General features: G+C 55.6%; 1 protein-coding gene across 1 annotated transcript in view; it reads right to left on the bottom strand.

The window, feature by feature from the left end:
- LOC144952862 (1-phosphatidylinositol 4,5-bisphosphate phosphodiesterase gamma-1-like) overlaps window positions 1-22,889 on the bottom strand; it is an 89,404-nt gene that overhangs the window by 52,563 nt on the left and 13,952 nt on the right. Inside the window, exons 2-4 of the mRNA XM_078883332.1 lie at window positions 10,187-10,327; window positions 5,271-5,364; window positions 952-999 (exon numbers count right to left, since the gene is read on the bottom strand). Coding sequence (XP_078739458.1) covers window positions 952-999; window positions 5,271-5,364; window positions 10,187-10,327 — 283 coding nt within the window. The remainder of the gene's footprint in view (window positions 1-951; window positions 1,000-5,270; window positions 5,365-10,186; window positions 10,328-22,889) is intronic.

Raw genomic sequence — 22,889 nt, 5'->3', positions numbered from 1 at the left:
TCGGTGATGGGGCAGTTGTGGAGAGAGTGGAGAGTTTCCCATACCTGGGCAGTGTGCTTATGACCGGCTCCAGTTTAGCAGCAGAAGTCTCACTCCGAATCAGTCGAGCGGCAATATCTTTTCATCGGTTGCGTAACGCTGTGTGGAAGCTACCTGGTCTGTCGCTCCGCACGAAGCTTCAGGTCTTCTCGGCCACAGTCATTCCCTCCCTTCTCTACGCTTGCGAAACGTGGACCCCCCCTAATGGAACATCTTCGCCAGTTAGAAACATTTTGGCTGGCCTGCCTACGATCCATCCTGGGTTTAGCCAGGCTGGATTTTGTGAGGAGCTCACAAATCCTTGAAAGATCTGGACAAAGTCCCATAGGTGAGCTCCTCCGGCAGGCAGCTTTTGTTCGGCCGGATCGAGGGGGCTAAACGGGCGCGGCACGGCCTAGAGAAGAGATGGAGTGATGTGGTACAGGAGGACGTGGAGCTGAGTGGACTTGCCGATGACTGGTACCAGCGGTGTCAAGATCGACCTCAGTGGAGAAGGCTCGTGAAGGACGCTACTGGGCAGTTGGAGGCAGTCACCCTCCAACAACAACGGAGGGCGGAGGAGCGACGCTCACAACAACGAGCGGAGCGCCGGGTGGCTAAAGCACAACAAGTTGGCACAGTCGGGGCACAGGTGGTGCATCAGCCAGTCATCTCGGTCATCCTCAGTCAGTCGACCCGTGGCACCTGCTGGGTCTGCCCCGTGACCTCCTGCCAGCGGGCGGTCGACACTTCACAGCGCCTCAAGGTGCACATGGCCTGGCACAAGCGTCGTGGTGACGTCACCGCCACTTAGTGGCGAATGGCGGTTGTTGTTGCTGCTGTGTGATGAGTCTATGGGTCTCTGTGTGAGTAGTCTATGTGTCTCTATGGAGGTGCTGGCAGGGGGAGGTCCATGTTGGTGGCTGGACTCACGTGTTGCCGCGGTTACGATCCAACGAGTAGAACTGTTTCCTCAACCACCTGCGAAGGAATGCAGAGAGCCATAGACTCATCACACAGCAGAGACCCATAGACTCATCACACAGCAGAGACCCACAGACTCATCACACAGCAGAGACCCACAGACTCATCACACAGCAGAGACCCACAGACTCATCACACAGCAGAGACCCACAGACTCATCACACAGCAGAGAGCCATAGACTCATCACACAGCAGAGAGCCATAGACTCATCACACAGCAGAGAGCCATAGACTTATCACACAGCAAAGAGCCATAGACTCATCACACAGCAGAGACCCATAGACTCATCACACAGCAGAGAGCCATAGACTCATCACACAGCAGAGACCCATAGACTCATCACACAGCAAAGAGCCATAGACTCATCACACAGCAGAGACCCATAGACTCATCACACAGCAAAGAGCCATAGACTCATCACACAGCAGAGACCCATAGACTCATCACACAGCAGAGAGCCATAGACTCATCACACAGCAGAGACCCATAGACTCATCACACAGCAAAGAGCCATAGACTCATCACACAGCAGAAACCCATAGACTCATCACACAGCAGAGAGCCATAGACTCATCACACAGCAGAGACCCATAGACTCATCACACAGCAGAGACCCATAGACTCATCACACAGCAGAGACCCATAGACTCATCACACAGCAGAGACCCACAGACTCATCACACAGCAGAGACCCACAGACTCATCACACAGCAGAGACCCACAGACTCATCACACAGCAGAGACCCACAGACTCATCACACAGCAGAGACCCACAGACTCATCACACAGCAGAGACCCACAGACTCATCACACAGCAGAGACCCATAGACTCATCACACAGCAGAGACCCATAGACTCATCACACAGCAGAGAGCCATAGACTCATCACACAGCAGAGAGCCATAGACTCACCACACAGCAGAGACCCATAGACTCATCACAGAGACCCATAGACTCATCACACAGCAGAGAGCCACAGACTCATCACACAGCAGAGACCCACAGACTCATCACACAGCAGAGACGCACAAACTCATCACACAGCAGAGACCCACAGACTCATCACACAGCAGAGACCCACAGACTCATCACACAGCAGAGACCCATAGACTCATCACACAGCAGAGAGCCATAGACTCACCACACAGCAGAGACCCATAGACTCATCACAGAGACCCATAGACTCATCACACAGCAGAGAGCCATAGACTCATCACACAGCAGAGACCCATAGACTCATCACACAGCAGAGACCCATAGACTCATCACACAGCAAAGAGCCAAAGACTCATCACACAGCAAAGACCCATAGACTCGTCACACAGCAAAGACCCATAGACTCATCACACAGCAGAGACCCATAGACTCATCACACAGCAGAGAGCCATAGACTCATCACACAGCAAAGAACCATAGACTCATCACACAGCAGAGAGCCATAGTCTCATCACACAGCAAAGACCCATAGACTCATCACACAGCAAAGAGCCAAAGACTCATCACACAGCAAAGACCCATAGACTCATCACACAGCAGAGACCCACAGACTCATCACACAGCAGAGACCCATAGACTCATCACACAGCAGAGACCCATAGACTCATCACACAGCAGAGAGCCATAGACTCATCACACAGCAGAGAGCCATAGACTCACCACACAGCAGAGACCCATAGACTCATCACAGAGACCCATAGACTCATCACACAGCAGAGAGCCATAGACTCATCACACAGCAGAGACCCATAGACTCATCACACAGCAGAGACCCATAGACTCATCACACAGCAAAGAGCCAAAGACTCATCACACAGCAAAGACCCATAGACTCGTCACACAGCAAAGACCCATAGACTCATCACACAGCAGAGACCCATAGACTCATCACACAGCAGAGAGCCATAGACTCATCACACAGCAAAGAACCATAGACTCATCACACAGCAGAGAGCCATAGTCTCATCACACAGCAAAGACCCATAGACTCATCACACAGCAAAGAGCCAAAGACTCATCACACAGCAAAGACCCATAGACTCATCACACAGCAGAGACCCATAGACTCATCACACAGCAAAGAGCCAAAGACTCATCACACAGCAAAGACCCATAGACTCGTCACACAGCAAAGACCCATAGACTCATCACACAGCAGAGACCCATAGACTCATCACACAGCAGAGAGCCATAGACTCATCACACAGCAGAGACCCATAGACTCATCACACAGCAAAGACCCATAGACTCATCACACAGCAGAGAGCCATAGCCTCATCACACAGCAGAGACCCATAGACTCATCACACAGCAGAGAGCCATAGAAACATCACACAGCAGAGAGCCATAGACTCATCACACAGCAGAGAGCCATAGAAACATCACACAGCAGAGACCCATAGACTCATCACACAGCAGAGAGCCATAGACTCATCACATAGCAGAGAGCCATAGACTCATCACACAGCAGAGACCCACAGACTCATCACACAGCAGAGACCCACAGACTCGTCACATAGCAGAGACCCACAGACTCATCACACAGCAGAGTGTGTGTGTGTGTGCAGGAGTGTGTGTGTGTGTGTGCATGAGTGAGTGTGTGTGTGTGTGTGTGCAGGAGGGAGTGTGTGCATGAGGGAGTGTGTGTGCATGAGTGTGTGTGTGCATGAGGGAGTGTGTGTGTGTGTGTGCAGGAGTGTGTGTGTGGTGCAGGAAAGAGTGTGTGTGTGCATGAGGGAGTGTGTGTGTGTGTGTGTAGGAGGGAGTGTGTGTGTGTGTAGGAGGGAGTGTGTGTGTGTGTGTGTGCATGAGGGAGTGTGTGTGTATGAGTGAGTGTGTGTGTGTGCAGGAGTGTGTGTGTGTGCATGATGGAGTGTGTGTGTGTGCATGAGGGTGTGTGTGTGTGTGTGTGCATGAGGGAGTGTGTGTGTGTGTGCATGAGGGAGTGTGTGTGTATGAGTGAGTGTGTGTGTGTGCAGGAGTGTGTGTGTGTGCATGATGGAGTGTGTGTGTGTGCATGAGGGTGTGTGTGTGTGCATGAGGGAGTGTGTGTGTGTGCATGAGGGAGTGTCTGTGTGTGCAGAAGGGAGTGTGTGTGTGTGCATGAGGGAGTGTGTGTGTGTGTGTATGAGTGAGTGTGTGTGTGTGCAGGAGTGTGTGTGTGTGCATTATGGAGTGTGTGTGTGTGCATTATGGAGTGTGTGTGTGTGCATGAGGGTGTGTGTGTGTGCATGAGGGAGTGTCTGTGTGTGCAGAAGGGAGTGTGTGTGTGTGCATGATGGAGTTACTGATCACTCCAGGAAGCCGGTCAGTCAAATTCTGCGGGGTTTTGTTTCTCTGTTAAATAAACAAATTCGCTCGTAAAATATATAACACATCACGGTGGCTAGGAGATGTTGACTACCTCGCCTGGTCTACAGGAGGTCTATGTGGAGTCTGCGTCTCTCTCATCATCATCATCACGGTGGCTAGGAGATGTTGACTACCTCGCCTGGTCTACAGGAGGTCTATGTGGAGTCTGCGTCTCTCTCATCATCATCATCACGGTGGCTAGGAGATGTTGACTACCTCGCCTGGTCTACAGCAGGTCTATGTGGAGTCTGCGTCTCTCTCATCATCATCACGGTGGCTAGGAGATGTTAACTACATCGCCTGGTCTACAGCAGGTCTATGTGGAGTCTGCGTCTCTCTCATCATCATCATGGTGGCTAGGAGATGTTGACTACCTCGCCTGGTCTACAGGAGGTCGTGGGTTCTGATCCTGACCCCTGATGCCTGCTGCTGTAGATTTGGAGTCTGCGTCTCTCTCTCATCATCATCATCACGGTGGCTAGGAGATGTTGACTACCTCGCCTGGTCTACAGGAGGTCGTGGGTTCTGATCCTGAACCCTGATGCCTGCTGCTGTATGTTTGGAGTCTGCGTCTCTCTCTCATCATCATCATCATCACGGTGGCTAGGAGATGTTGACTACCTCGCCAGGTCTACAGGAGGTCGTGGGCTCGATCCCGATCTCCTGCTGTATATTTGGAGTCTGTGTGAGCGTGCGTGCGAGCGAGCGTGTGTGCGTGAGTGTGTGAGTGAGCGAGTGTGTGTGCGTGAGTGTGTGAGTGAGCGAGTGTGTGTGCGAGCGAGCGAGCGTGTGAGTGCACGTGCGAGTGTGCGTATGAGCGAGCGTGTGAGTGTGCGTATGAGCGAGCGAGCGTGTGTGCGTACGAGCGAGCGTGTCCGTGCGTACGTGCGTGCATGCGTGCTCATGCGTGCGCTCATACCGTTCGATCTGCAGGGGCGTGGCGGACTTCTGCGTGTCGGCCACAAACCACTGCAGGCCCATCAGCCAAATCTTCACATCCTCCCGCGTCAGGGCTGGAATGGTGCGATTACACACGCACACACGCACACACACACGCACACACGTACACACGCACACATACGCACGCCCGCACACACGCACGCCCGCACGCACGCACACACGTACACACACACATGCACACACGTACACACACGCACACACGCACGCACACACGCACGCACACACGTACACACACACATGCACACACGTACACACACGCACACCGTACACACACGCACACACACACACTCGCACGCACACACACACACGCACGCACGCACGCACACATGCACGCACACACACACGCACGCACACATGCACGCACACACACAGACGCACACACACACGCACGCACACACACATGCACACGCACACACACATGCACACGCACGCACACATGCACACACACGCACACACACACACAGGGGCAAGTGCTGTTAGCGAGCGGCACCTGTGAAGGCGACCGGCACTGTGGCACACGAGGGGGTGGGTGGCCAGCACCACGCCCGGCCGCCTTTGTCTCCCCAGTGGCAACGTTTACTATGCACCATCGATACACCAGGTAACTCATTTGAGGCCGAGTCGACCTAGGGGGAGGCCCAGGACCGGTTCAGAAAATCGGTGTTGGCTGGTGTTGGCCGTGAGCGGGAATTGAACTCGGGTCGCCGGGTTCATAGCGCAGCGTAGCGCTAACCACTACACCACCACTCCCCAACACACACACGCACACACAGAGACACAAAGACAAAGGTTCCCCGTGTAGCCTCTAACAGGTTGTCGGGGCAAGTGCTGTTCATAGTGAGTAGCAACAGCAGTGCCTATAGACACTCAGTGGGACCTTAGCTGCTCAACTAAAAACAATTTTCGTTTTTGGTGTAGAGATGTTGACTACCTCGCCTGGTATGCAGGAGGTCGTGGGTTCGATCCAGACCCCTGACGATGCCTGCTGCTGCTGTATATGTGGAGTCTGTGTCTCTCTCATCATCATCATCACGGTGGCTGGGAGATGTTGACCACCTCGCCTGGTAGGAAGTCTATGTGGAGTTTGTGTCTCTCATCATCATCATCACGGTGGCTAGGAGATGTTGACTACCTCGCCTGGCCTACAGGAGGTCTACGTGGAGTCTGCGTCTCTCTCCCCGTGGCGGTCACCGCCTCTAGAAAGGAAGTCTCCGTGCCCTCAGAGTTATTCGGCTGCTGCTCTGAATTCCAACAGCCGTGACGACAGCGATGACAGCAGCCACCTGGGGGGCTGCTGTCATTCGTCATCGCCACGTGGTGTTTCTGTGGGTCTCTGTGGGTCTCTGTGGGTCTCTGTGGGTCTCTGTGGGTCTCTGTGGGTCTCTGTGGGTCTCTGTGTGTCTCTGTGGGTCTCTGTGGGTCTCTATGTGTCTCTATGTGTCTCTGTGGGTCTCTGTGGGTCTCTGTGGGTCTCTGTGGGTCTCTATGTGTCTCTGTGGGTCTCTGTGGGTCTCTGTGGGTCTCTGTGGGTCTCTGTGGGTCTCTGTGGGTCTCTGTGTGTCTCTGTGGGTCTCTGTGGGTCTCTGTGGGTCTCTATGATGTGTGTATGATGGGTCTCTGTGGGTCTCTATGTGTCTCTGTGGGTCTCTGTGGGTCTCTGTGGGTCTCTGTGGGTCTCTGTGGGTCTCTGTGGGTCTCTATGTGTCTCTGTGGGTCTCTGTGGGTCTCTGTGGGTCTCTGTGTGTCTCTGTGGGTCTCTGTGGGTCTCTGTGGGTCTCTGTGGGTCTCTGTGGGTCTCTGTGGGTCTCTATGATGTGTGTATGATGGGTCTCTGTGGGTCTCTATGATGGGTCTCTGTGGGTCTCTATGATGGGTCTCTATGTGTTTCTGTGGGTCTCTGTGGGTCTCTGTGGGTCTCTGTGGGTCTCTGTGGGTCTCTGTGGGTCTCTGTGGGTCTCTGTGGGTCTCTGTGGGTCTCTATGATGTGTGTATGATGGGTCTCTGTGGGTCTCTATGATGGGTCTCTGTGGGTCTCTATGATGGGTCTCTATGTGTTTCTGTGGGTCTCTGTGGGTCTCTGTGGGTCTCTATGATGGGTCTCTATGTGTCTCTGTGGGTCTCTATGGGGCTCTGCGTGTCTCTGTGTATCTATGTGTTGCTATGTGACTATGGATTGCTGTGTCTCTATGGGTCTCGATGTGTCTCTATGTGTCTATATGTGTCTCTATGTCTTAAGAGGGATGATGATGATGATATCAGCCACGTGGCTGAGCTGCTATCATCTGTGATGGTGGTGATGGTGGTGGTGATGGTGGTGATGGTGGTGATGGTGGTGGTGATGATGGTGATGATGGTGATGATGGTGGTGATGGTGGTGATGGTGGTGATGGTGGTGGTGGTGGTGATGACGGTGGTGATGGTGATGGTGGTGGTGATGATGATGATGGTGGTGGTGGTGATGGTGGTGTGTGTGTGTGAGCTACTATCATTTGCGATGGGCCAGGTGGCTTCTGTGAAAGATCTCCTGCACAGCAGTTCAGTGGGGCATTACAGCTGGTAACATAAACACGTGGGTGGGTGGGTGGATGAGTGGGTGGGTGGATGGGTGGGTGGATGAGTGGGTGGGTGGGTGGGTGAGTGGGTGGGTGAGTGGGTGGGTGACTGAGTGGGTGGGTGACTGGGTGGGTGGGTGGGTGACTGGGTGGGTGGGTGGGTGAGTAGGTGAGTGTGTGGATGGCTGGGTGGGTGAGTGGGTGAGTGGGTGGGTGGGTGAGTGGGTGGGTGGGTGAGTGGATGACACGTACACACACACACGTACACACACACGTACATACATACACACACACGAATGCAGCTAGTTCCGCAAGGTGTAGTAACTTTGCAAACCAAAGTGGCGATTGTGAACTTGCTGTAAATATCTTAGCGGCGAAAGAAGAATGATAAAAATTCGTTCAGTATTCATGACCCCGCTCTAGTACTTGTGCGTGTGTGTGTCACATGTGTGTCGCGTGTGTGTGTGTCGTCTGTGTGTTGTGTGTGTGTGTTTCGTGTGTGTGTCTGTCTGTGTGTGTCTGTCTGTGTGTGTCTCTGTCGGCCGGGTGTGGTGCTGGCCACCCAGCCCCTCGTGTGCCACCGCACCGGTAGCCTTCACAGGTGCTGCTGCTACTCGCTACTAACAGCACTTGCCCCTACAGCCCTGTTAGAGGCTACGCGGAGGATCTTTGACTTTGTCAGTGGGTTTAGTGAACTGCTGGGTGCAATCATGCGTGGGCACAGCGGGTGAGTGTGCGGGTGAGTTAGTGAGTGAGCGGGTGAGCGTACGGGTGAGTGAGTGGGTGAGTGTGCGGGTGAGTTAGTGAGTGAGCGGGTGAGCGTACGGGTGAGTGAGTGGGTGAGTGTGCGGGTGAGTTAGTGAGTGAGCGGGTGAGCGTACGGGTGAGTGAGTGGGTGAGTGTGCGGGTGAGTTAGTGAGTGAGCGGGTGAGCGTACGGGTGAGTGAGTGGGTGAGCGGGTGAGTGAGTTAGTGAGTGAGCGGGTGAGGGTACGGGTGAGTGAGTTAGTGAGTGAGTGGGTGAGCGTACGGGTGAGTGAGTGAGTGAGTGAGCGGGTGAGCATACGGGTGAGTGAGTGAGTGAGTGAGTGAGCGGGTGAGCATACGGGTGAGTGAGTGAGTGAGTGGGTCAGTGAGTGGTTGAGTGAGTGAGTGGTTGAGTGAGTGGTTGAGTGAGTGGTTGAGTGAGTGAGTGGGTCAGTGAGTGGTTGAGTGAGTGGGTGAGTGAGTGAGTGGGTGAGTGAGTGAGTGAGCGGGTGAGTGAGTGAGCGGGTGAGCATACAGGTGAGTTAGTGAATGAGCGGGTGAGCATACGGGTGAGTGAGTGAGTGAGTGGGTGAGTGAGTGAGTGAGTGGTTGAGTGAGTGAGTGAGTGGTTGAGTGAGTGAGTGGTTGAGTGAGTGAGTGAGTGGTTGAGTGAGCAGGTGAGTGAGTGGTTGAGTGAGTGAGTGAGCGGGTGAGTGAGTGAGCGGGTGAGTGAGCCGGTGAGCGAGTGAGCAGGTGAGTGAGTGAGTAGTTAAGTGAGTGAGTGTATGGTTGAGTGAGTGAGTGGGTGAGTGAGCGGGTGAGTGAGTGAGTGAGTGGTTGAGTGAGTGAGTGGTTGAGTGAGTGAGCGGGTGAGTGAGTGGTTGAGTGAGCGAGTGTACGGTTGAGTGAGTGAGTGGTTGAGTGAGTGAGTGAGTGGTTTAGTGAATGAGTGAGTGGTTGAGTGAGTGAGCGGGTGAGTGAGTGGTTGAGTGAGCGAGTGTATGGTTGAGTGAGTGAGTGGTTGAGTGAGTGAGTGGTTTAGTGAATGAGTGAGTGGTTGAGTGAGTGAGTGAGTGGTTGAGTGAGTGAGTGGTTGAGCGAGTGAGTGAGTGAGCGAGTGTATGGTTGAGTGAGTGAGTGGTTGAGTGAGTGAGTGGTTGAGTGAGTGAGTGGTTGAGCGAGTGAGTGAGTGAGCGGGTGAGTTACCGGTGACGCTGAGGGTATGGTTGAGTGAGTGAGTGAATGAGTGAGTGGTTGAGCGAGTGCGTGAGTGAGCGGGCGAGTTACCGGCAACGCTGAGGGTATGGTTGAGTGAGTGAGTGAGCGGGTGAGCGGGTGAGTGAGCGGGTGAGTGAGTGGTTGAATGAGTGAGTGAGTGGTTGAGTGAGTGAGTGGTTGAGCGAGTGAGTGAGTGAGCGGGTGAGTTACCGGCGACGCTGAGGGTATGGTTGAGTGAGTGAGTGAGCGTATGGTTGAGTGAGTGTTTGAGTGAGTGAGTGGTTGAGTGAGTGAGTGAGCGGGCGAGTGGTTGTGTGAGTGGTTGAGTGAGTGGTTGAGTGAGTGAGCGGGCGAGTTACCGGCGACGCTGAGTGTGCGCAGGCGGAACTCGGAGCCGTAGAGGATGACGAGGCAGAGGGACGAGTCCACGTCCTCCACCACGCGGTCAAAGTCACGTGACTGACGCCCCTCCCGCACCTCGCGGATCTCGCGGATGTCGACTGGGACACGGGCGGTGGGGGGGGGAGGGGGGAGAGGAGAGGATAGGGGGATGAGGGGGGTGAGGAGAGGGGGGATGGGGGAGGAAGGTGGGGGGGGGGGTGAGGAGAGGGGGGTGAGGAGAGGGGGGTGAGGAGAGGGGGGAGGGGGTGAGGAGAGGGGGGAGGGGGGAAGAGAGGGGGGTGAGGAGAGGGGGGAGGGGGGAAGAAAGGGGGGTGAGGAGAGGGGGGAGGGGGGTGAGGAGAGGGGGGAGGGGGTGAGGAGAGGGGGGGTGAGGAGAGGGGGGAGGGGGGAAGAAAGGGGGGTGAGGAGAGGGGGGAGGGGGGTGAGGAGAGGGGGGAGGGGGTGAGGAGAGGGGGGTGAGGAGAGGGGGGAGGGGGGTAAGGAGAGGGGGGTGGGGAGAGGGGGGTGAGGAGAGGGGGGAGGGGGGGAGGAGAGGGGGGAGGGGGGTGAGGAGAGGGGGGTGGGGAGAGGGGGGTGAGGAGAGGGGGGAGGGGGGGGGAGAGGGGGGAGAGGAGAGGATAGGGGGGTGAGGGGGGTGAGGAGAGAAGGGATGGGGGAGGAAGGTGGGGGGGGGGTGAGGGGGGTGAGGAGAGGGGGGTGAGGAGAGGGGGGAGGGGGGTGAGGAGAGGGGGGAGGGGGGTGAGGAGAGGGGGGAGGGGGGTGAGGAGAGGGGGGAGGGGGTGAGGAGAGGGGGGAGGGGGGTGAGGAGAGGGGGGTGGGGAGAGGGGGGTGGGGAGAGGGGGGTGGGGAGAGGGGGGTGAGGAGAGGGGGGAGGGGGGGTGAGGAGAGGGGGGAGGGGAGAGGGGGGAGATGCAACAAGAGGATGGAGAATGAGGAGGATGATGGTAATGAGGAGGAGGAGGATAATGGGTAAGGATGGGCAGAGGAGGTGGGGTGATGAGGAGGTTGAGGAGGAGATGGATGTGGAGGAAGAGGTGAGAAGGGAGCGCGTGAGAGAGAGGTGGGGAGGAAGAGGAGACGGACAAGGAGGTAGTGGTGGTGGAGATGGAGGAGGTGGTGGTGGTGGAGACGGACAAGGAGGTGGTGGTGGTGGAGATGGAGGAGGTGGTGGTGGTGGAGATAGAGGAGGTGGTGATGGTGATGGTGGAGATGGAGGAGGTGGTGGTGATGGAGATGGTGGTGGTGGTGGTGATGGAGGTGGTGATGGAGACGAAGGAGGTGGTGGTGGTGATGGAGGAGGTGGTGGTGATGGAGATGGTGGTGGTGGTGATGGAGGTGGTGATGGAGACGGAGGAGGTGGTGGTGGTGATGGAGGAGGTGGTGGTGATGGAGATGGTGGTGGTCGTGGTGGTGATGGAGGTGGAGACGGAGGTGGTGGTGATGAAGATGGTGGTGGAGGAGGAGGAGGAGGAGAGAAAGAGCAAGGAGTGGGTAGTCATGAAGAGAAAGAGGGGAATGATGATGATGATGATTGGGAGAGGGACGGGGGGGGGGGGAGAGACGCATTAGACACGACAACGGCCATTCTTGTCTTTCGCCGCACCTCCGATCAGCGCGATCGGCTATGTACGGTGCAAAAGAAGTTCAACATCACACACACACACATAGACTCACACACACACACAGAGACTCTCACACACACACATAGAGACTCACACAGAGACCCATAGACTCACACACACACACACATAGACTCATCACACAGCAGAGAGCCATAGACTCATCACACAGCAGAGACCCACAGACTCATCACACAGCAGAGACCCATAGACTCATCACACAGCAGAGACCCACAGACTCATCACACAGCAGAGACCCACAGACTCATCACACAGCAGAGACCCACAGACTCATCACACAGCAGAGACCCACAGACTCATCACGCAGCAGAGACCCATAGACTCATCACACAGCAGAGACCCACAGACTCATCACACAGCAGAGACCCACAGACTCAACACACAGCAGAGACCCACAGACTCATCACACAGCAGAGACCCACAGACTCATCACACAGCAGAGACCCACAGACTCATCACACAGCAGAGACCCACAGACTCATCACACAGCAGAGACCCACAGACTCATCACACAGCAGAGACCCACAGACTCATCACACAGCAAAGACCCACAGACTCATCACACAGCAGAGACCCACAGACTCATCACACAGCAGAGACCCACAGACTCATCACACAGCAGAGACCCACAGACTCATCACACAGCAGAGACCCACAGACTCATCACACAGCAGAGACCCACAGACTCATCACACAGCAGAGACCCACAGCCTCATCACACAGCAGAGACCCACAGACTCATCACACAGCAGAGACCCACAGACTCATCACACAGCAGAGACCCACAGACTCATCACACAGCAGAGACCCACAGACTCATCACACAGCAGTCTATGGCTCCCTGCTGTGTGACTCTACGGGTCTCTAAGTCTGCTGTATATGTGGAGTCTGCGTCTCTCTCCCCGTGGTGGTCACCGCGTGGATTTCCCTCCGGGTCCTCCGGTTTTTTCCCGGCCACATCTGGAATCGTCACCACGACGACGTCACCACGACGACGTCACCACGACGACGTCACCACGACGACACCACGACGACATCACCACGACGTCACCACGACGTCACGACGACGTCACCACGACGTCACCACGACGACGTCACCACGACGACGTCACCACGACGTCACCACGACGTCGCCACGACGACGTCACCACGACGACGTCACGACGACGTCACGACGACGTCACCACGACGTCACCACGACGACGTCACCACGACGTCACCACGACGACGTCACGACGACGTCACAACGATGTCACAACGATGTCACCACGACGACGTCACCACAACGTCACCACGACGACGTCACCACGACGTCACCACGCGTTCAGAGCCATTTGGCTGCTGCTATGAACCTCCACGTGCCGATGACGACAGCAGCGACGATGATATCAGCCAATTCGTTGAGCCGCTGGGCAGGTCAAATAACAAAAATTGTTCAGTTTAGTGTATGGGTCTGTGCGTCACTATGGGTCTCTGTGTGTCACTATGGGTCTCTGTGGGTGGGTCTCTGTGGGTCTCTGTGTGTCTCTGTGTGTCTCTGTGTGTCTCTGTGTGTCTCTGTGGGTCTATGTGGGTCTATGTGGGTCTACGTGTGTCTCTGTGTGTCTCTGTGTGTCTGTGTCGCTGTGTGTCTCTGTGTGTCTCTGTGTGTCTCTGTGGGTCTCTGTGTGTCTCTGTGTGTCTCTGTGTGTCTCTGTGGGTCTCTGTGGGTCTCTGTGTGTCTGTGTATCTCTGTGGGTCTATGTGGGTCTCTGTGGGTCTCTGTGTGTCTCTGTGTGTCTCTGTGGGTCTCTGTGGGTCTCTGTGTCTCTCTGTGTGTCTGTTGGTCACTATGGGTCTCTGTGGGTCACTATGGGTCACTATGGGTCTATGTGGGTCACTATGGGTCACTGTGGGTCACTGTGGGTCACTGTGTGTCTCTGTGGGTCTCTGTGTGTCTCTGTGGGTCTCTGTGGGTCTCTGTGGGTCTCTGTGGGTCTCTGTGGGTCTCTGTGTGTCTCTGTGTGTCTCTGTGGGTCACTGTGGGTCACTGTGGGTCACTGTGTGTCTCTGTGTGTCTCTGTGTGTCTCTGTGGGTCTCTGTGTGTCTCTGTGGGTCTCTGTGGGTCTCTGTGGGTCTCTGTGGGTCTCTGTGGGTCTCTGTGTCTCTGTGGGTCTATGTGGGTCTCTGTGGGTCTCTGTGGGTCTCTGTGTGTCTCTGTGGGTCTCTGTGGGTCTCTGTGGGTCTCTGTGGGTCTATGCGGGTCTCTGTGGGTCTCTGTGTGTCTCTGTGGGTCTCTGCGGGTCTATGCGGGTCTCTGTGGGTCTCTGTGGGTCTCTGTGGGTCTCTGTGTGTCTGTGTCGCTGTGTGTCTCTGTGGGTCTCTGTGTGTCTGTGTATCTCTGTGGGTCTATGTGGGTCTATGTGGGTCTCTGTGTGTCTCTGTGTGTCTCTGTGTGTCTCTGTGGGTCTCTGTGGGTCTCTGTGTCTCTGTGTGTCTGTGGGTCACTATGGGTCTCTGTGGGTCACTATGGGTCACTATGGGTCTATGTGGGTCACTATGGGTCACTGTGGGTCACTGTGGGTCACTGTGTGTCTCTGTGGGTCTCTGTGGGTCTCTGTGGGTCTCTGTGGGTCTCTGTGTGTCTCTGTGGGTCTCTGTGGGTCTCTGTGGGTCTCTGTGTGTCTCTGTGTGTCTCTGTGGGTCTCTGTGGGTCTCTGTGGGTCTCTGTGGGTCTCTGTGGGTCACTGTGGGTCACTGTGTGTCTCTGTGTGTCTCTGTGTGTCTCTGTGGGTCTCTGTGGGTCTGTGGGTCACTATGGGTCTCTGTGGGTCACTATGGGTCACTATGGGTCTATGTGGGTCACTATAGGTCACTGTGGGTCACTGTGTGTCTCTGTGGGTCTCTGTGGGTCTCTGTGGGTCTCTGTGGGTCTCTGTGGGTCACTGTGGGTCACTGTGTGTCTCTGTGTGTCTCTGTGTGTCTCTGTGGGTCTCTGTGTGTCTCTGTGGGTCTCTGTGGGTCTCTGTGGGTCTCTGTGGGTCTCTGTGGGTCTCTGTGTCTCTGTGGGTCTATGTGGGTCTCTGTGGGTCTCTGTGGGTCTCTGTAGGTCTCTGTGGGTCTCTGTGTGTCTCTGTGGGTCTCTGTGTGTCTGTGTATCTCTGTGGGTCTATGTGGGTCACTGTGGGTCACTGTGTGTCTCTGTGTGTCTCTGTGGGTCTCTGTGGGTCTCTGTGGGTCTCTGTGGGTCTCTGTGTGTCTCTGTGGGTCTCTGTGTGTCTCTGTGTGTCTCTGTGGGTCTCTGTGGGTCTCTGTGGGTCACTGTGGGTCACTGTGTGTCTCTGTGTGTCTCTGTGTGTCTCTGTGGGTCTCTGTGGGTCTCTGTGTGTCTCTGTGGGTCTCTGTGTGTCTCTGTGGGTCTCTGTGGGTCTCTGTGTCTCTGTGGGTCTATGTGGGTCTCTGTGGGTCTCTGTGGGTCTCTGTGTGTCTCTGTGGGTCTCTGTGGGTCTCTGTGGGTCTCTGTGGGTCTATGCGGGTCTATGCGGGTCTATGCGGGTCTATGCGGGTCTCTGTGGGTCTCTGTGGGTCTCTGTGTGTCTCTGTGGGTCTCTGCGGGTCTATGCGGGTCTCTGTGGGTCTCTGTGGGTCTCTGTGGGTCTCTGTGTGTCTCTGTGTGTCTGTGTCGCTGTGTGTCTCTGTGGGTCTCTGTGTGTCTGTGTATCTCTGTGGGTCTATGTGGGTCTATGTGGGTCTCTGTGTGTCTCTGTGTGTCTCTGTGGGTCTCTGTGGGTCTCTGTGTCTCTGTGTGTCTCTGTGTGTCTGTGGGTCACTATGGGTCTCTGTGGGTCACTATGGGTCACTATGGGTCTATGTGGGTCACTATGGGTCACTGTGGGTCACTGTGTGTCTCTGTGGGTCTCTGTGTGTCTCTGTGGGTCTCTGTGGGTCTCTGTGGGTCTCTGTGTGTCTCTGTGGGTATCTGTGTGTCTCTGTGGGTCTCTGTGGGTCTCTGTGGGTCTCTGTGGGTCACTGTGGGTCACTGTGTGTCTCTGTGTGTCTCTGTGTGTCTCTGTGGGTCTCTGTGTGTCTCTGTGGGTCTCTGTGGGTCTCTGTGTGTCTCTGTGGGTCTCTGTGGGTCTCTGTGGGTCTCTGTGTCTCTGTGGGTCTATGTGGGTCTCTGTGGGTCTCTGTGGGTCTCTGTGTGTCTCTGTGGGTCTCTGTGGGTCTCTGTGGGTCTCTGTGGGTCTATGCGGGTCTCTGTGGGTCTCTGTGTGTCTCTGTGGGTCTCTGCGGGTCTATGCGGGTCTCTGTGGGTCTCTGTGGGTCTCTGTGGGTCTCTGTGTGTCTGTGTCGCTGTGTGTCTCTGTGGGTCTCTGTGTGTCTGTGTATCTCTGTGGGTCTATGTGGGTCTATGTGGGTCTCTGTGTGTCTCTGTGTGTCTCTGTGGGTCTCTGTGGGTCTCTGTGTCTCTGTGTGTCTGTGGGTCACTATGGGTCTCTGTGGGTCACTATGGGTCACTATGGGTCTATGTGGGTCACTATGGGTCACTGTGGGTCACTGTGGGTCACTGTGTGTCTCTGTGGGTCTCTGTGTGTCTCTGTGGGTCTCTGTGGGTCTCTGTGGGTCTCTGTGTGTCTCTGTGTGTCTCTGTGGGTATCTGTGTGTCTCTGTGGGTCACTGTGTGTCTCTGTGTGTCTCTGTGTGTCTCTGTGGGTCTCTGTGTGTCTCTGTGGGTCTCTGTGGGTCTCTGTGGGTCTCTGTGGGTCTCTGTGTCTCTGTGGGTCTATGTGGGTCTCTGTGGGTCTCTGTGGGTCTCTGTGTGTCTCTGTGGGTCTCTGTGGGTCTCTGTGGGTCTCTGTGGGTCTATGCGGGTCTCTGTGGGTCTCTGTGTGTCTCTGTGGGTCTCTGCGGGTCTATGCGGGTCTCTGTGGGTCTCTGTGGGTCTCTGTGGGTCTCTGTGTGTCTGTGTCGCTGTGTGTCTCTGTGGGTCTCTGTGTGTCTGTGTATCTCTGTGGGTCTATGTGGGTCTATGTGGGTCTCTGTGTGTCTCTGTGTGTCTCTGTGTGTCTCTGTGGGTCTCTGTGGGTCTCTGTGTCTCTGTGTGTCTGTGGGTCACTATGGGTCTCTGTGGGTCACTATGGGTCACTATGGGTCTATGTGGGTCACTATGGGTCACTGTGGGTCACTGTGGGTCACTGTGTGTCTCTGTGGGTCTCTGTGGGTCTCTGTGGGTCTCTGTGGGTCTCTGTGTGTCTCTGTGGGTCTCTGTGGGTCTCTGTGGGTCTCTGTGTGTCTCTGTGTGTCTCTGTGGGTCTCTGTGGGTCTCTGTGGGTCTCTGTGGGTCTCTGTGGGTCACTGTGGGTCACTGTGTGTCTCTGTGTGTCTCTGTGTGTCTCTGTGGGTCTCTGTGGGTCTGTGGGTCACTATGGGTCTCTGTGGGTCACTATGGGTCACTATGGGTCTATGTGGGTCACTATAGGTCACTGTGGGTCACTGTGTGTCTCTGTGGGTCTCTGTGGGTCTCTGTGGGTCTCTGTGGGTCTCTGTGGGTCACTGTGGGTCACTGTGTGTCTCTGTGTGTCTCTGTGTGTCTCTGTGGGTCTCTGTGTGTCTCTGTGGGTCTCTGTGGGTCTCTGTGGGTCTCTGTGGGTCTCTGTGGGTCTCTGTGTCTCTGTGGGTCTATGTGGGTCTCTGTGGGTCTCTGTGGGTCTCTGTAGGTCTCTGTGGGTCTCTGTGTGTCTCTGTGGGTCTCTGTGTGTCTGTGTATCTCTGTGGGTCTATGTGGGTCACTGTGGGTCACTGTGTGTCTCTGTGTGTCTCTGTGGGTCTCTGTGGGTCTCTGTGGGTCTCTGTGGGTCTCTGTGTGTCTCTGTGGGTCTCTGTGTGTCTCTGTGTGTCTCTGTGGGTCTCTGTGGGTCTCTGTGGGTCACTGTGGGTCACTGTGTGTCTCTGTGTGTCTCTGTGTGTCTCTGTGGGTCTCTGTGGGTCTCTGTGTGTCTCTGTGGGTCTCTGTGTGTCTCTGTGGGTCTCTGTGGGTCTCTGTGTCTCTGTGGGTCTATGTGGGTCTCTGTGGGTCTCTGTGGGTCTCTGTGTGTCTCTGTGGGTCTCTGTGGGTCTCTGTGGGTCTCTGTGGGTCTATGCGGGTCTATGCGGGTCTATGCGGGTCTATGCGGGTCTCTGTGGGTCTCTGTGGGTCTCTGTGTGTCTCTGTGGGTCTCTGCGGGTCTATGCGGGTCTCTGTGGGTCTCTGTGGGTCTCTGTGGGTCTCTGTGTGTCTCTGTGTGTCTGTGTCGCTGTGTGTCTCTGTGGGTCTCTGTGTGTCTGTGTATCTCTGTGGGTCTATGTGGGTCTATGTGGGTCTCTGTGTGTCTCTGTGTGTCTCTGTGGGTCTCTGTGGGTCTCTGTGTCTCTGTGTGTCTCTGTGTGTCTGTGGGTCACTATGGGTCTCTGTGGGTCACTATGGGTCACTATGGGTCTATGTGGGTCACTATGGGTCACTGTGGGTCACTGTGTGTCTCTGTGGGTCTCTGTGTGTCTCTGTGGGTCTCTGTGGGTCTCTGTGGGTCTCTGTGTGTCTCTGTGGGTATCTGTGTGTCTCTGTGGGTCTCTGTGGGTCTCTGTGGGTCTCTGTGGGTCACTGTGGGTCACTGTGTGTCTCTGTGTGTCTCTGTGTGTCTCTGTGGGTCTCTGTGTGTCTCTGTGGGTCTCTGTGGGTCTCTGTGTGTCTCTGTGGGTCTCTGTGGGTCTCTGTGGGTCTCTGTGTCTCTGTGGGTCTATGTGGGTCTCTGTGGGTCTCTGTGGGTCTCTGTGTGTCTCTGTGGGTCTCTGTGGGTCTCTGTGGGTCTCTGTGGGTCTATGCGGGTCTCTGTGGGTCTCTGTGTGTCTCTGTGGGTCTCTGCGGGTCTATGCGGGTCTCTGTGGGTCTCTGTGGGTCTCTGTGGGTCTCTGTGTGTCTGTGTCGCTGTGTGTCTCTGTGGGTCTCTGTGTGTCTGTGTATCTCTGTGGGTCTATGTGGGTCTATGTGGGTCTCTGTGTGTCTCTGTGTGTCTCTGTGGGTCTCTGTGGGTCTCTGTGTCTCTGTGTGTCTGTGGGTCACTATGGGTCTCTGTGGGTCACTATGGGTCACTATGGGTCTATGTGGGTCACTATGGGTCACTGTGGGTCACTGTGGGTCACTGTGTGTCTCTGTGGGTCTCTGTGTGTCTCTGTGGGTCTCTGTGGGTCTCTGTGGGTCTCTGTGTGTCTCTGTGTGTCTCTGTGGGTATCTGTGTGTCTCTGTGGGTCTCTGTGGGTCTCTGTGGGTCTCTGTGGGTCACTGTGGGTCACTGTGTGTCTCTGTGTGTCTCTGTGTGTCTCTGTGGGTCTCTGTGGGTCTGTGGGTCACTATGGGTCTCTGTGGGTCACTATGGGTCACTATGGGTCTATGTGGGTCACTATGGGTCACTGTGGGTCACTGTGTGTCTCTGTGGGTCTCTGTGGGTCTCTGTGGGTCTCTGTGGGTCACTGTGGGTCACTGTGTGTCTCTGTGTGTCTCTGTGTGTCTCTGTGGGTCTCTGTGTGTCTCTGTGGGTCTCTGTGGGTCTCTGTGGGTCTCTGTGGGTCTCTGTGTCTCTGTGGGTCTATGTGGGTCTCTGTGGGTCTATGTGGGTCTCTGTAGGTCTCTGTGGGTCTCTGTGTGTCTCTGTGGGTCTCTGTGTGTCTGTGTATCTCTGTGGGTCTATGTGGGTCACTGTGGGTCACTGTGTGTCTCTGTGGGTCTCTGTGTGTCTCTGTGGGTCTCTGTGTGTCTCTGTGGGTCTCTGTGTGTCTCTGTGGGTCTCTGTGTGTCTCTGTGTGTCTCTGTGGGTCTCTGTGGGTCTCTGTGGGTCACTGTGGGTCACTGTGTGTCTCTGTGTGTCTCTGTGGGTCTCTGTGTGTCTCTGTGGGTCTCTGTGGGTCTCTGTGGGTCTCTGTGTGTCTCTGTGGGTCTCTGTGGGTCTCTGTGTCTCTGTGGGTCTCTGTGGGTCTCTGTGGGTCTCTGTGTGTCTCTGTGGGTCTCTGTGGGTCTCTGTGGGTCTCTGTGGGTCTATGCGGGTCTATGCGGGTCTATGCGGGTCTCTGTGGGTCTCTGTGTGTCTCTGTGGGTCTCTGCGGGTCTATGCGGGTCTCTGTGGGTCTCTGTGGGTCTCTGTGGGTCTCTGTGTGTCTCTGTGTGTCTGTGTCGCTGTGTGTCTCTGTGGGTCTCTGTGTGTCTGTGTATCTCTGTGGGTCTATGTGGGTCTATGTGGGTCTCTGTGTGTCTCTGTGTGTCTCTGTGGGTCTCTGTGGGTCTCTGTGTCTCTGTGTGTCTCTGTGTGTCTGTGGGTCACTATGGGTCACTATGGGTCTATGTGGGTCACTATGGGTCACTGTGGGTCACTGTGGGTCACTGTGTGTCTCTGTGGGTCTCTGTGTGTCTCTGTGGGTCTCTGTGGGTCTCTGTGGGTCTCTGTGGGTATCTGTGTGTCTCTGTGGGTCTCTGTGGGTCTCTGTGGGTCTCTGTGGGTCACTGTGGGTCACTGTGTGTCTCTGTGTGTCTCTGTGTGTCTCTGTGGGTCTCTGTGGGTCTCTGTGGGTCTGTGGGTCACTATGGGTCTCTGTGGGTCACTATGGGTCACTATGGGTCTATGTGGGTCACTATGGGTCACTGTGGGTCACTGTGTGTCTCTGTGGGTCTCTGTGGGTCTCTGTGGGTCTCTGTGGGTCTCTGTGGGTCACTGTGGGTCACTGTGTGTCTCTGTGTGTCTCTGTGTGTCTCTGTGGGTCTCTGTGTGTCTCTGTGGGTCTCTGTGGGTCTCTGTGGGTCTCTGTGGGTCTCTGTGGGTCTCTGTGTCTCTGTGGGTCTATGTGGGTCTCTATGGGTCTCTGTGGGTCTCTGTGGGTCTCTGTGTGTCTCTGTGTGTCTGTGGGTCACTATGGGTCTCTGTGGGTCACTATGGGTCACTATGGGTCTATGTGGGTCACTATGGGTCACTGTGGGTCACTGTGGGTCACTGTGGGTCTCTGTGGGTCTCTGTGGGTCTCTGTGGGTCTCTGTGGGTCTCTGTGGGTCACTGTGGGTCACTGTGTGTCTCTGTGTGTCTCTGTGTGTCTCTGTGGGTCTCTGTGTGTCTCTGTGGGTCTCTGTGGGTCTCTGTGTGTCTCTGTGGGTCTCTGTGGGTCTCTGTGGGTCTCTGTGTCTCTGTGGGTCTATGTGGGTCTCTGTGGGTCTCTGTGGGTCTCTGTGTGTCTCTGTGGGTCTCTGTGGGTCTCTGTGGGTCTCTGTGGGTCTATGCGGGTCTCTGTGGGTCTCTGTGTGTCTCTGTGGGTCTCTGCGGGTCTATGCGGGTCTCTGTGGGTCTCTGTGGGTCTCTGTGGGTCTCTGTGTGTCTGTGTCGCTGTGTGTCTCTGTGGGTCTCTGTGTGTCTGTGTATCTCTGTGGGTCTATGTGGGTCTATGTGGGTCTCTGTGTGTCTCTGTGTGTCTCTGTGGGTCTCTGTGGGTCTCTGTGTCTCTGTGTGTCTGTGGGTCACTATGGGTCTCTGTGGGTCACTATGGGTCACTATGGGTCTATGTGGGTCACTATGGGTCACTGTGGGTCACTGTGGGTCACTGTGTGTCTCTGTGGGTCTCTGTGTGTCTCTGTGGGTCTCTGTGGGTCTCTGTGGGTCTCTGTGTGTCTCTGTGTGTCTCTGTGGGTATCTGTGTGTCTCTGTGGGTCTCTGTGGGTCTCTGTGGGTCTCTGTGGGTCACTGTGGGTCACTGTGTGTCTCTGTGTGTCTCTGTGTGTCTCTGTGGGTCTCTGTGGGTCTGTGGGTCACTATGGGTCTCTGTGGGTCACTATGGGTCACTATGGGTCTATGTGGGTCACTATGGGTCACTGTGGGTCACTGTGTGTCTCTGTGGGTCTCTGTGGGTCTCTGTGGGTCTCTGTGGGTCACTGTGGGTCACTGTGTGTCTCTGTGTGTCTCTGTGTGTCTCTGTGGGTCTCTGTGTGTCTCTGTGGGTCTCTGTGGGTCTCTGTGGGTCTCTGTGGGTCTCTGTGTCTCTGTGGGTCTATGTGGGTCTCTGTGGGTCTATGTGGGTCTCTGTAGGTCTCTGTGGGTCTCTGTGTGTCTCTGTGGGTCTCTGTGTGTCTGTGTATCTCTGTGGGTCTATGTGGGTCACTGTGGGTCACTGTGTGTCTCTGTGGGTCTCTGTGTGTCTCTGTGGGTCTCTGTGTGTCTCTGTGGGTCTCTGTGTGTCTCTGTGGGTCTCTGTGTGTCTCTGTGTGTCTCTGTGGGTCTCTGTGGGTCTCTGTGGGTCACTGTGGGTCACTGTGTGTCTCTGTGTGTCTCTGTGGGTCTCTGTGTGTCTCTGTGGGTCTCTGTGGGTCTCTGTGGGTCTCTGTGTGTCTCTGTGGGTCTCTGTGGGTCTCTGTGTCTCTGTGGGTCTCTGTGGGTCTCTGTGGGTCTCTGTGTGTCTCTGTGGGTCTCTGTGGGTCTCTGTGGGTCTCTGTGGGTCTATGCGGGTCTATGCGGGTCTATGCGGGTCTCTGTGGGTCTCTGTGTGTCTCTGTGGGTCTCTGCGGGTCTATGCGGGTCTCTGTGGGTCTCTGTGGGTCTCTGTGGGTCTCTGTGTGTCTCTGTGTGTCTGTGTCGCTGTGTGTCTCTGTGGGTCTCTGTGTGTCTGTGTATCTCTGTGGGTCTATGTGGGTCTATGTGGGTCTCTGTGTGTCTCTGTGTGTCTCTGTGGGTCTCTGTGGGTCTCTGTGTCTCTGTGTGTCTCTGTGTGTCTGTGGGTCACTATGGGTCACTATGGGTCTATGTGGGTCACTATGGGTCACTGTGGGTCACTGTGGGTCACTGTGTGTCTCTGTGGGTCTCTGTGTGTCTCTGTGGGTCTCTGTGGGTCTCTGTGGGTCTCTGTGGGTATCTGTGTGTCTCTGTGGGTCTCTGTGGGTCTCTGTGGGTCTCTGTGGGTCACTGTGGGTCACTGTGTGTCTCTGTGTGTCTCTGTGTGTCTCTGTGGGTCTCTGTGGGTCTCTGTGGGTCTGTGGGTCAC

The sequence above is a fragment of the Lampetra fluviatilis genome, chromosome 70 (assembly GCF_964198595.1).
Source record: "Lampetra fluviatilis chromosome 70, kcLamFluv1.1, whole genome shotgun sequence".
Taxonomy (NCBI): Eukaryota; Metazoa; Chordata; class Hyperoartia; order Petromyzontiformes; family Petromyzontidae; genus Lampetra; species Lampetra fluviatilis.
The sequence above is the reverse complement of the archived record's forward strand: the minus strand, read 5'-3'. Positions and strand labels throughout refer to the sequence as shown.